The following is a 13,900-nucleotide window of genomic DNA, read 5'->3' as shown; positions in this document are numbered from 1 at the left end:
TTTGTACTATTTTTTGTAAGTTCACCTTCAGTCACTTTTTATGATCAGAGTTTGCCTTTACCTGCCCAATAACTGATAACTTTTTAGTGAGCCCAGAGATCGAACAGAAAACCCTTGTTACAAGCAGCAACCAAAATGCCGTTATTAGATGCCTTAATATGATCTTTAACTTCAAAAGGCAGCAGAATACACACTTCACTTGGCCATGGCTTTAGGTATAAATAGATATATTTAACAGCAAATAGGTAAGTGACCAAGAGCATTGACGCACTATAGGTTTAGAGAAGTAATAAGATTAGATATCTCTCCTTGGAAAACAGATAAAACTGAAACCCAATAGGAGAGGCCATCGTGGAAGGGAGGGAGTGAGCAATCGGGGCATGGGGGAGATCAGCAGTTGCAGTGGGAAGGGGGAGGCTGAAGAGTTCCTTGGGGTGGTGGGGGAGGGGTGGGCGGGGTGGAAACACTGCTGCTGTTCCTGGCCTGCAACATGTGCTGTTAAAGGCACTTAACTTCTCGAGCCAGGAGCTCCCATTTTTCTTTTATTGTTAAGTTTCCCGAGCAACTGTTAAAGTTAAATCAGGCTTCCAGTTGCACTGTGGGAACTTGATTTAAATATATTAATGAAGTGTCCCGCATCTCCATGGTGGTTCACTTTCACACCTTGGAAACCCGCCGCCATAAAATTACTGACATGTTTCCTCTTTTTAATCCCCGCCCTTTTCTGTCCATTGTGGTGGGGTTATTGTCGAGGCTTATGTATAAGCTTAAGTAAAATGCCCTGGAAAACAGTAAATTCTCAACAGTGTGAATACTTTTTACAAAACCAATCAACACTTAATATTCCAGTAGCATTTGCTGGTCAAAAGAAGTTAAAGGAAGACATTGTCTTCAGTAGGCACCCAAGCAGATGAAATCACTTATGAATAGCCTCAAAGCCCTGTAATAATCCTCACTGAACATGACCATAAAGTCAGCTGACAATTACAGTTTTGAGGTGGTTTCCTTTTTGCAGAATAATTTTGTTTCACTACTTATTCCATAAAACATGTATTTTTTGTTATTTTCTTTGCCCGGCTGTTGGTTTATGATGTTGTCGGAGTTAAATATTATTGCCATGTTTTTATTTTGCAGCAAATGGATTTTCCGATTCAGGATTTAATTGTTAAGGAATTACAGCAACTTCACGGCACAAAGGAGGACAAGTTTATTGTGTGTTTGAGTAAGATTGTGAAGCATTACCCACCTTTCGCTGACAGGTAATGGTTAAAAATTTGTAATGCATCCTGTAACAACTTCCCAGTACGAATCCTACTTTTCTGATTCAAAAGATCCAGTGTAGCAACTTAATTATTGCAAACAGTTGAATTTGAATTGTAAATCAAATCAGTACGGATGAATACTGAACCAGCTCAGGCTGACTCAGCCCAATTGAAACATTTTGGTTTCACACCACCTTTTGCTTTTAAAGATTGTGAATCTGTTCCTGGTAGTATGGGGTTAGTTTAATGAATACTAGGGTATGTGGCGATCTTGCATCTATTGCCTTTTCACATTTTGGTTGAATTTTGTGTCCATTAAACTGAAAGGTGTCAATGTCTTTTTCTACTTCTGCCTCCCAGTGTCAGTATAAAGCATTCCAGGTAAAAGTACGAGAGACTGCAGAGTAAGGTTCCCTTTAATTTGCCCCCTCTTCATTACAATGTGCCTCAGCCTCAAATTCTGAACATCATCCTTAACGACACCAACAATTCTTAAAGCCTGTCTGAGTGAGATTGCCGTTTACATTTGTGGACCTGTGCTTTCTTAGAAATCGGTGTAGTCCTCTAAAATTCCATTCACTCAGGAACCTTAGTCCTGTTGCGCTTAAGACTCTGGAGTGGGACATGAACCCACAACCTTCTGGCAAGAGTGGTACCAACTGAGCCACAGCAAACACTGCACTGACCATGGACCTTCAATGAGTTATGGACTATAGCCTCCAGAAACTTTTTCCAATAAACTAACAATTGCAAGACCCTGCAAAGTGCTAAATTGTTTCTAAATCACCCATCCATTAGCAGAGCTTATATTAAAATCAACGCCTGTTGTAGTGTTGATTGCTGCTTACTATTTAGATGATCACTTAATGAGGCTTACATTTGGTCAGCACTGATGGTATGTGAGGCTCAGTAGCTTTTTCCGATTCATCAGCAATCATAGAATACTGATGAAAAATGTTCAGGTTAGGTACTACACAGGGTTGGATGATGGTGAGCTGGATGAGGTGAATGACTTATCTTGTATAATAAAAACAAGAGAGTGCTGGAAATACTCAGCAGGTCTGGCAGCATCTGTGAGAGAGAAACAGAGTTAACATTTCGCATCTGTGATCTTTCATCAGAACCGGCAAAGGTTAAAAATGTTTTTGCTTTGAGCAAGTGAAAGGGGGAGGGGGAAGAAGAGCAAAAGGGAAGATGTGTGATAGGGCAGAGGGCAGGAGAGATTAAATGGCAAAGATGTCACGGAGCAAAGGCTAAGGGAGTGCTAATAGTTGAATTAAAAGCCAAAGCATTAGTCCAGAGAGTGTTAAGGGCAGAATAATGAACAGTTCTGTCCAAAAAAACCTGAAAAATTAGTTTAAGACAGGCCCATGGGTAAAAGAAAATTATCAGTTATGCTCAGAAATTCTTGAACTCAATATTGAGTTCAGAAGGCTGTAGATTGCTCAGTTGGAAAATGAGGTGCTGTTCCTCAAGCTTGTGTTGAGGTTCAGTGGAACGTGGCAGCAGGCCAAGGACAGAAATGGTGGTATTGGAACAGGGTGGTGAATTAAAATGGCAAGCAACTGGAAGCTCGGGGTCATGCTTGCGGACTGAGTGGAGGGTGTTCCACAAAGCAGTCACCCAATCTGCGTTTGGTCTCCCCAATGTCGTGGTGACTGCATTGTGAGCAGCAAATACAAACTGGGTGGTTTTATTTTAATAAAAAAAGTCAACAGATGAAACTCTCCGCCTAACAAAAGGATCTAAATTGAAAGAAGTACAAGTAAATCGCTGCTTCGCCTGGAAGGAGTGTTTGGGGCCTCGGATGGTGAGGAGAGAGGAGATAAAAGGGCAAGTATTACACCTCCTGCGATTGCATGGGAAGGTGCAGTGGGAAGGGGACGAGCAAGGTGATGGAGGAGTGGGCCAGGGTGTCGTGGAGGGAACAATCTCTTTGGAATGCTGAGGGAAGGGGAAGATGTGGTTGGTGGTGGCATCATGCTGGAGGTGCTAGAAATGGCAGAGGATGATCCTTTGGATGTGAAGGCTGGTGGGGTGGAAAATGATGTCGAACCAACTTGCTTTGTTCTGCATTGATTACAGAAAAATTAATGCAATGACCAGAGCTGATTCCTACCCAATTCCCCATCTGGAAGACTGTATAGATAGAGTAGGAAACACCACCTATGTAACCAAAATAGATTTGTTAAAAGGGTACTGGCAAGATTCCTTAACCACTCGAGCTAAAGAGATCTCAGTTTTTGGCACCCTAGATGGGTTATTCCAGTGGCTGGTAATGCCCTTTGGATTAAGAAATGCCCCAACCACCTTCCAAAGGCTGATAAACCAAGTAGTGTCTGGCCTGCCCAACTGTATAGTGTACCTGGATGATCTGTTAGTGTACAGTGACACCTGGGGGGACCACCTAGACTGGTTAGAAGACGTCTTTTGAAGGACCTCGTGGTAAATCTTAAAAAGAGTGAGTTCACTAAAGCTCAAATAACCTACCTAGAGCATGTTGTGGGTCTAGGGCAAGTGTTGCCCAGAGCAGCAAAGGTACAGACGCTGATGGATCTTCCCATCCCCACAACCAAATAGGAAATAATACAATTTTTGTGGATATGTGGATTTTACCATAAGTTTGTCCCAAACTTCAGCCCTATAGCTGACAGACTTATTACCGAAAAAAAAGCAAAGGTTGTGTGGTCAGGGAGGTGCCAAACAGATTTCGAGAGGCTGAAAGCCATCTTAACCAATGAACTGCTGCTGGCAGCTCCAGACTTTAACAAACCATTTAAAGTGGCAGTGGATGCCAGTGACATCGGGGTAGGTGCTGTCCTGCTCCAACATGATGTGTTAGGCACTGACAGACCAGTTGGGTATTTCTCTTTTATTTATTTATTTGTTAATCCAAGGAGATACTCTACTATGGAGAAGGAAGCCCTGGGAATGTTGCTGGTTCTCAAACATTTTGAGGTATATGTCCAAAATGGATATAGAGAGAACCGTAGCTTATACAGACCACAATCCTTTGACCTTTGTAGAGAAGTTAAAAACCCATAATGCAAGGCTTTTTCGTTGGAGCCTGCTTCTGCAGCACTACCACCTAAAGATTATCAGCAGTGCCATCAAGCAGCACTTGCTTAGCAATAATTTGCTCAGTGACGCTCAGTTTGGGTTCTGCCAGAGCCACTCAGCTCCTGACCTCATTACAGCCTTGATTCAAACATGGACAAAAGGGCTGAACTCAAGAGGTGAGGTGAGAGTGACTGCCCTTGACATCAAGGCAACACTTGACTGTGTATGGCATCAAGGAGCCCTAGCAAAATTGAGGTCAATGGGAATCAGGGGGAAAACCCTCCGCTGGCTGGAGTCATACCTAGCGCAAAGGAAGACCGTTATGGTGGTTGGAGGTCAATCATCTGAGCTCCAGGACATCACTGCAGGAGTTCCTCAGGGTAGTGTCCTAGGCCCTACCATCTTCAGCTGCTTCATTAATGACCTTCCTTCAAACATAAGGTCAGAAGTGGGGATGTTCGCTGATGATTGCACAATGTTCAGCACCATTCGTGACTCCTCAGATACTGAAGCAGTCCGTGTAGAAATGCAGCAAGACCTGGACAATATCCAGGCTTGGGCTGACAAGTGGCAAGTAACATTCGCGCCACACGAGTGCCAGGCAATGACCATCTCCAACAAGAGAGAATCTAACCATCTCCCCTTGACATTCAACAGCATTACCATCGCTGAACCCCCCACTATCAACATCCTAGGGTTTACCATTGACCAGAAACTGAACTGGAGTAGCCATATAAATACCGTGGCTACAAGAGCAGGTCAGAGGCTAGGAATCCTGAGGCGAGTAACTCACCTCCTCACTCCCCAAAGCCTGTCCACCATCGACAAGGCACAAGTCAGGAGTGTGATGGAATACTCTCCACTTGCCTGGATGGGTGCAGCTCCAACAACACTCAAGAAGCTCGACACCATCCAGGACAAAGCAGCCTGCTTGATTGGCACCCCATCTACAAACATTCACTCCCTCCACCACCGACGCACAGTGGCAGCAGTGTGTACCATCTACAAGATGCACTGCAGCAATGCACCAAGACTCCTTAGACAGCACCTTCCAAACCCGTGACCTCTACCAACTAGAAGGACAAGGGCAGCAAATACATGAGAACACCACCACCTGCAAGTTCCCCTCCAAGTCACACACCATCCTGACTTGGAACTGTATCGCTATTTCTTCACTGTCACTGGGTCAAAATCCTGGAACTCCCTTCCTAACAGCACTGTGGGTATACCTACCCCAAATGGACTGCAGCGATTCAAGAAGGCAGCTCACCACCACCTTCTCAAGGGCAATTAGGGATGGGCAATAAATGCTGGTCTGGCCAGCGACACCCACATCCCTGAAAGAATATTTAAAAAAAATTATCCACATTGCAGGGAGAAACAATGTGATAGTTAAGGCTTTATCTAGGGTTTAGCTCAGCAGGGAACCATCCCATGTATTAAAAAAAAAACAGAACCAGAGGATGGCTGTGACAGTGAGATGGATGCGTGTGTACATTTTATTTCTAATTTACGACCTCATAATGAAATGTTCCTGTCGTCACGTTTCATTTCACGTGGTGGGGAGGTGTCACGCCAACTTGCTTTGTTGAATGATAATTTTCTTTAAACCACTGACTGGAGAGCAGAATTTATATTTTTTTGAAGAAATTTAAAAAGAACAGATTTTAAAAAAAATGATTTTGCTGGCAGCTTAGGATGGCCCCTAATTTGTAACACTGTATCCTACATTGCAAAACCTGTGAGGAGGGAGACGAAATATCTGCTCATTCCCCAGCAAGAACCAAGACCCAGGAAGTTTAAGGGAACTTTAAGGGGCGGCGCAGTGGTTAGCACCGCAGCCTCACAGCTCCAGTGACCCGGGTTCACTTCTGGGTACTGCCTGTGCGGAGTTTGCAAGTTCTCCCTGTGACCGCGTGGGTTTTCGCCAGGTGCTCCGGTTTCCTCCCACAGCCAAAGACTTGCAGGTTGATAGGTAAATTGGCCATTATAAATTGCCCCTAGTATAGGTAGGTGGTAGGGGAATATAGGGAAGGTGGGGATGTGGTATGAATATAGGATTAGTATAAATGGGTGGTTGATGGTCGGCACAGACTCGGTGGGCCGAAGGGCCTGTTTCAGTGCTGTATCTCTAAATAAAAAAAATAAATAAAAAACTGCTTGTTCTCTTTCTTTTAGCTGGAAGAAATACTGCTAACTTCTCTGTTTGAATCACTGGGTGACTGTCATGTAGCAAGCCCCTTTCCGTTTGTGATTTTAAGCATGTGTCTCTCTTCAGCAGTAAGGAGAAGCTTCTGGACTCTGACATGTGAAGACCCAAGTGGGGGTTCCCCCCCTCTCTCTCTCTCTCTCTCTCTCTCTCTCTTTCTCTCTCTCTTTCTTTCTCTCTCTCTTTCTTTCTCTCTCTCTCTCTCTCTCTCTCTTTCTCTCTTTCTCTCTCTCTCTCTCTTTCCATTTCAGCTTTCAAGCTTCGAACTCTGCTTGTTGACTGACCGCCTTTGCATACTTCAGTTAGAGAAAATCATCTGCATCGCTGTCTCCAAGAGACCCGCCAAACCAGTCATCTACCTCTTCAAGCTAAAAACCTATGGACCACCGAATTCAGCTAGAATTCAGCTAAAAGCCAACCAAATCACCAAATTCCACAGACTGTATACCACTTTTTTTCTTTGGACTCCAACTCAACCAATCCACCTTTCATCGCTCCATAACCTATTTGTGTGTAAATCTCTAGTGTGTGTGTGAGTGAAAGTTGGCGCGTAGTTTATTATTTTCATTAGTTTGGTATAAATAAAATAAAATTACCACTTTCTTTGTTAAGCTGAAGAAAATCTGTCCAATTGATTCTTATGATCATAGCAAGTAAGTAATCAAACACCTACTGAATTGGCCAGTACATCCACTTTAAGAAAGAATTAAGCCTGTTGTGGTCAAACAAGGAGAGGGAAACGAGGGGAGCCCTTCATCCCCTCCTTGCTTGACTGTAACAGTGAGGACAAGGGGAACTCTGTCCTGGTTCTGGGAGGGAGGGGAAGGGTTGAGGGCAGAAGTGCGGGAAATGGGTCAGATATGGTTGAGGGCCATATCAACCATAGTGGCGGAGGTGATCCTCAGTAGAGGAAAAAGGAAGAGATATCAGAAGCATCAGAGATATCGAAGGTAGCATATTGGAATAGATGCGTGGAGATGGAAAAGCTGGGAGAATGGAATGGAGTTCTTATGGGGGCAAGGTGTGAGGTAGTGTAGTCGAGGTAGCTGTGGGAGTCGGTGGGCTTATAATGAATATTAGTGGACAGCCTATCCCCAGGAATGGAGCCAGTGAAGTTGAGGAAGGGAAATGTTGGAGATGGACCATGTGAATGTGACAGAAGGGTGGAAATTGGAAGCAAAGTTGATGAAGTTTCCAGTTCAGGGTGGGAGCAGGAAATGCCACCTATACAGTCATCAATGTACTGGATAAAGCGTTGGAGGAGGGGCCCTGAGTAGGACTGGAGCAAGGAATGTTCAACATACCCCACAAAAAGGCAGGCATAACTGAGACCCATGCAGGTACCCGTAACAACACCTTTTATTTGGAGGAAGTGAGAGGAGTTGATGGAGAAGTTGTTCAAAGTGAGAACAAGTTCAGCCAGGCAGAAGAGTGTGGTGGTGGATGGGGACTGGTTGGGCCTCTGTTCAAGGAGGTAGTAGAGAGCCCTGAGAGAACGGAGAGCAGCAAGACTTCTCTTGTTATTTCCTTCGCAACAACAGCACGCAGCATGATCTTCCACAGTTTTTATGCACTTAGAATCAGATTTCTCTGTGCTCTTTGGAGTTTAGTGAATATTTTTTTTTTGTCAAGTTGGTCTAATTTTAGTTATTCTGGGGTTGTTTCTCAGGATCAGTAGAGGCCTCCCAACTGAAGCAGTGCCAAAGGTTAATGGCATTACTGTATATCAACATTTTAAATGGAGGAGGAGCTGTAAGGACTTGTTTTGTATTGTTTGTCCGATCAATGGTAGTTCAGTTAGGAGGGGATTATGCAGCCTTGTTGTGGTATTGCATCCTGAAATCTGAATTAATCTCTCGTTAATCATGTGCTTTCACAGAACCTGCTGTCTGTTTATGACATGATGCAACACTAATATTACATTGTAAACCAATGTAGCAGGGTGTTTGATTTTGAATGACATTGAAGAAAAAAATTACCTACTAATATTTGAAGTTCTTATGTGCTTTGTGTACATTTGTTTTCAAGGTTTCTGAATGCAGTATTTTTCCTGTTACCAAAGCTGTATGGCGTGCTAAAGACACATTGCCTCGAGGTGGTGATGTATCGAGCAGAGGAGATACCCAACATCTACCTACAATTGAAGAGCAAGGACTTTGCACAGATTATGAGTCATCGGTAAGCAGATAGACTATACTGGTTAGGTGTCATGCAAAGCTGTTCATTTGTTTCAAATTTTATTCTCTGTTCTAACCGTTAATACAGATGCATTTTTACTCGTCTTTCCGGTTCGTTAGATTTGTGCTGGTCTTCTCCTGGGTGGTTAACCTACCCTATGCCTCTGTCAGTGCTACTCTTGAACCAGCGTTAGGAATTACATCAGAGTGGCTCAGAGTAACTTGAATTCATCCCTCCCCATTAGGAGGTGCCGCTTGATATCTTTGAATTATATTGAGGTTGTAGACTCACCAGTGGGGAATCACTAGTGTCAACCCATGTCATGCTAGCATAGCACATTGTGCTGCAGTACCACATTCACTATGTTACATAATGTTTCCCCATAACATTTTCTGTAGATGTTATTACATTGTAGAAATGGTTCAAGATTGTTAAAACGTGCCTCAGTTATACACTCAACTTAGTCGCGCATGCTGCAATGGTGCTTCTGTATCTTCCTCCATGAAGACAGGCACAAAGAAATTGTTTAGTTTCTTCGCCATTTCCCCATTCTCCATCATGAATTCTCCTGTCTCCGCCTGTTGTGGACCCACATTAGTCCTTGCTAATCTTTTCCTTTTCACATACCTAAAGAAGCTTTTAGAATTTGCCTTTTTATGTTTCTCGCTGGTTTGAATTTATCTTCTTTTTTCCCTTTATCAGTTTCTTGATCATCCTTTGCTGGATTCTAAATTGTTCCCAATCCTCAGGCTTACCACTTTTTCTGGCAACTTAATAAGCCACTTCCTTTGATCTAATGCAATCTTTAACTTCTTTTGTTAGCCCTGGTTGATTCGTCTTTGCTGTTGGGGCTTTGTGTTGTAGAGGAATGTATATTTGTTGTAGACCATGTAATACTTCTTTAAATACTAGCCATTGCTTGTTTACTGTCAAATTTTTAGTGTATTTTCCCAATCCACCATAGCCAACTTGCCCTCATATCTTCATAGCTTCATTTGTTCAAATTTAAGACCGTAGTTTCAGAATGAACTATATCACTTACACACTTGTGTAAATTTCTGTCACATTATAGTAATTATTTCCAAAAGGCTCCTTTATAGCAAAGTTATTAATTAGCCCTTTCTCATTACATAATACTGAATCTAAAATAGCCCGATCCCTAGTTGGTTTTTAAATGTACTTCTCCTGAAACCTATCTCATGCACATTCCAGGAATTCATCCTCCACAGCATTAGTGCTGATTAGGTTTACCCAGCCTAAATGTAAATTAAGATTGCCCATAATTACTGTATTACCCATGTTACATGCACCTCTAATTTCCTGATTTGTACTGTGTCCAACATTACCAATTCTGTTTAAAAGCAAAATACTGCGGATGCTGGAAATCTGAAACAAAAACAAGAAATGCTGGAATCACTCAGCAGGTCTGGCAGCATCTGTGGAAAGAGAAGCAGAGTTAACGTTTCGGGTCAGTGACCCTTCTTCTGTGTCTGCCGTATTGAGCCCCTTCAGAATCTTGTATGTTCCAAGTGGATCACCTTTGATTCCTCTAAACTACAGACAGTATAGGCCCAATTTACTCAGCCTCATCATAGGACAACCCCATCATCCCAGGGACCAATTTAATGAACCTTCATTCTACTGCCTCCAGTGCAAGTATATTCTTTCTTAAATGTGGAGACCAAAACTGCACATAGTACTCCAGATGTGGTCTCACCAAAACTCTGTACAATTGTAGCATGACTTCTTTATTTCCATACTCCAATCCCCTTGCAACAAAGGCCAACATGCCTTTTGCCTTCCTAATTGCTTGCTGTACCTGCATGCTAACTTTCTGCATTCCTTGTACAAGCGCACCCAAGTCTTTTTGAACATCAACACTTGAAAGTTTCACAACTTTAAAAAAAATATTCTGCTTTTCTATTCTTACGACTAAAGTGAATAACTTCACACTTCCCTACATTTTACTCCATCTGCCATCTTGTTGCCCACCCACTTAACCTGTCTATATCTCTTTGCAGCCTCTCCCTCACCTCCCCACAGCTTACCTTTCCACCTAACTTTGTATCATCAGAAAACTTAGATGAAGAGACAGAGAGTAATGAATGTAATGTAAGTTATTAATATAGAGGGTAAATAGCTGAGGCCCCAGTACCGATCCTTGCAGCACTCCACGATTTACTGCCTGCCATCTTGAAAATGCCCCATTTATGCCCACTCTTTACTTCCTGTCTGTTGACCAATCCTCTATCCATGTTAATATATTGCCCCCAACTCCATGAGCCTTCATCTTGCCTCTTCTTAACCTTTTGTGTGCTACCTGATTGAATGCCTTTTGGAAATCTAGGTGTACTACAGCTACTGGTTTCCCCTGTCTACCCTACTAAATACATCCTCAAAAACTCTAATAAATTTGTCAAACAGGATTTTCTTTCGTAAAACTATGTTGACTTGTTCTAATCATGCTGTAATTTTCTAAGTGCATTGCTAAAACTTCCTTAATAATAGATACCAGCAGTTTCCCAATGACTGATAGGCTAACTGGGCTGTAGTTCACTGTTTTCTCTCTCCCTCATCTCTTGAAAGTGGTGTAACATTTGCCAACTTCCAATCTGACGGGACCGTTCCCGAATCCAAGGAATTTTGGAAAATCATAGCTAACGCATTCACTATTTCTGCAGCTATCTCTTCTAGAACCCTAGGGTGTAGGCCATCAGGGCCCAGGGATTTGTCAGATTTTAGTCCCTTAAGTTTCTCCTAAACTTTTTCTCTGCTGATATTAATGTCCTTAATTTCCTCACACTTTTTAGCCCCTAGGTTACTGTTTGTTTCTGGTATCAAACTTCTTTCTTCTACTGTGGAGAGAGACACAAAATATTTGTTCAATGCCTCTGCCATTTCCTCATCCCCGTGATGATAATTTCTCCTGTCTCTGTTTCTAAGGGACCAACGTTTACTTCAGCTACTCTCTTCCTTTTTGATATACCTATAAAAGCTCTTATCTGTTTTTATATTACTGGCTAGTTTACTCTCATTCTATTTTCCTTTTTTTTCTCAACATTTTAGGAACAAGAGTAGGCCATTCAGCCCCTCGAGCCTGTCCCGCCATTCAATGAGATCATGGCTGATCGGCCTAACTCCATATACCTGCCTTTGGCCCATATCCCTTAATATCTTTGCTTAACAAAAATCTATCTATCTCAGATTTAAAATTAACAACTGTTCTAGCTTCAACTGCTGTTGAAAACCTCTACCACCCTTTGCATGAAGAAGTGCTTCCTAACATCTCTCCTGAACGGTCTGCTCCTAATTTTTAGACTATGCCCCCTAGTTTTAGAATCTCCAACCAGTGGAAATAGTTTATCTTTATCTAGCCTGTCTTTTCCTGTAAATATCTTGAAGACTTAGATCAGATCACCCCTTAACCTTCTAAATTCTAGCGAAAACAGGCCTAATTTGTGTAATCTCTCCTCGTAACTTAACGCCTATAGTCCAGGAATCATTCTTGTAAACCTACGTTGCACTCCCTTCAAGGCCAATATATCCTTCCTAAGGTGTGGTGCCCAGAACTGCTCACAGTACTCCGTGGGGTCTAACCAGGGTTTTGTACAGCTGCAGCAGAACCTCTGTGTCTTTATACTCCAATCCTCCAGATATAAAGACTAGCATTCCATTAGACTTTTTGATTATTTTCTGCAGTTGCTCGTGGAATTTTAAAGATCTGTGCACCTGAACCCCCAAGTCTCTTTGGACATCCACTGTAGTTAATCTCTTCCCATTTAGAAAGTACCCTGCTGGTCCAAGATTTTTGGTCCAAAATGGATAATCTCACACTTGCCCGCATTGAAATCCATCTGCCACAGTTTTGCCCACTCACCTAGTCTGTCAATATCTCTTTGCAATTTTATGCTGTCATCTAGACTGTCTACAATGCCGCCTAACTTTGTATCATCAGCAAATTCGGATATATGACTTACTATACCATCATCCAAGTTGTTACTGAATAATGTGAATAATTGAGGCCCCAACACAGATCCCTGCGGGACACCACTAGTCACATCCTGGCAATCGGAGTACTTACCCATTATCCCCACTCTCTGTCACCTACCACTCAACCAACTTCCTAACCATGTCAATAATTTGCCCTCAGCTCCATGGGCTTCCACCTTAGTTAACAGTCTCTTATGTGGGACTTTATCAAATGTCTTCTGGAAGTCCATATAAATAACATCCATAGACATTCCCCTGTCCACTACCTCAGTCACCTCTTCAAAAAATTCAATGAGATTTGTCAGGCATGATCTTTCCGTCATGAATCCATGCTGGCTGTCCCTGATTAACTGACATTTTTCTAGGTGTTCAGTCACCCTATCCTTGATTATAGACTCCAGCAAATTTCCCACCATAGACGTCAGGCTAACTGGTCTGTAATTTCCTTGGTTCCCCCTTTCACCCTTCTTAAAAAGTGGAGTGACATGTGCAGCTTTCCAATCCAGAGGGACCACTCCTGAATCTAGGGAACTCTGAAAGACTATAGTTAGGGCATCTACAAAGTGCTCCCCTACTTCCTTTAACACCCTCTGATGGAAACTGTCAGGTCCTGGGGGATTTCTCACTCTTTAGTTCCATTAATTTCCTTCTTACTGATATTTTACTTACATTAATTGTATTAAGTCCCTGTCCCCTATCGGCTATTTTTCAGGACTTCCGGCTAGTTATCCTCCTTTTCAACTGTTAATACTGAGGCAAAGTAATTGTTCAACATGTCTGCCATTTCCCCATTATCAATGACAATATCCCTAGTTTCAGCTTTTAGTGGGCCTAAATTGCTCTTGACCACCCGTTTTCCCTTTATGTAACTATAAAATTTCTTCTTATTGATTTTGATGTCCCTTGCAAGTTTCCTTTCATAATCTCTTTTAGTAGCTCTTATAAGCTGCTTTGTGACCCTTTGCTGGTCTTTGTAACAATCCCATTTGGCCGGATCTGTGCTGCGTTTTGCATTTTTGTAAGCCCTTTTTGTTTTATGCTACCCCTAATCTCTTTAGTTGTCTATGGCTGTGTTTTCTGTGAAGTGGAGCTTTTTCCTCTCAGGGGTATATACTCACTCTGTATTTCATTAAATGTTTCATTAAATATTCTCCACTGTTCTTCATTCGTTTGACCCATTAACAGATCTACCCAGTTTACC

General features: G+C 42.4%; 1 protein-coding gene across 4 annotated transcripts in view; it reads left to right on the top strand.

The window, feature by feature from the left end:
- The window catches only part of prkdc (protein kinase, DNA-activated, catalytic subunit), a 283,563-nt gene that overhangs the window by 163,525 nt on the left and 106,138 nt on the right, over window positions 1–13,900 (top strand). For all 4 annotated transcript variants that reach the window (XM_068031803.1, XM_068031802.1, XM_068031801.1 and 1 more), the window contains exons 53-54: window positions 1,135–1,259; window positions 8,560–8,709. In XM_068031803.1, the coding sequence (XP_067887904.1) occupies window positions 1,135–1,259; window positions 8,560–8,709 (275 nt within the window). The remainder of the gene's footprint in view (window positions 1–1,134; window positions 1,260–8,559; window positions 8,710–13,900) is intronic.

This window comes from Heterodontus francisci, chromosome 5 (assembly GCF_036365525.1).
Source record: "Heterodontus francisci isolate sHetFra1 chromosome 5, sHetFra1.hap1, whole genome shotgun sequence".
In the NCBI taxonomy this organism is placed as follows: Eukaryota; Metazoa; Chordata; class Chondrichthyes; order Heterodontiformes; family Heterodontidae; genus Heterodontus; species Heterodontus francisci.
The sequence above is the reverse complement of the archived record's forward strand: the minus strand, read 5'-3'. Positions and strand labels throughout refer to the sequence as shown.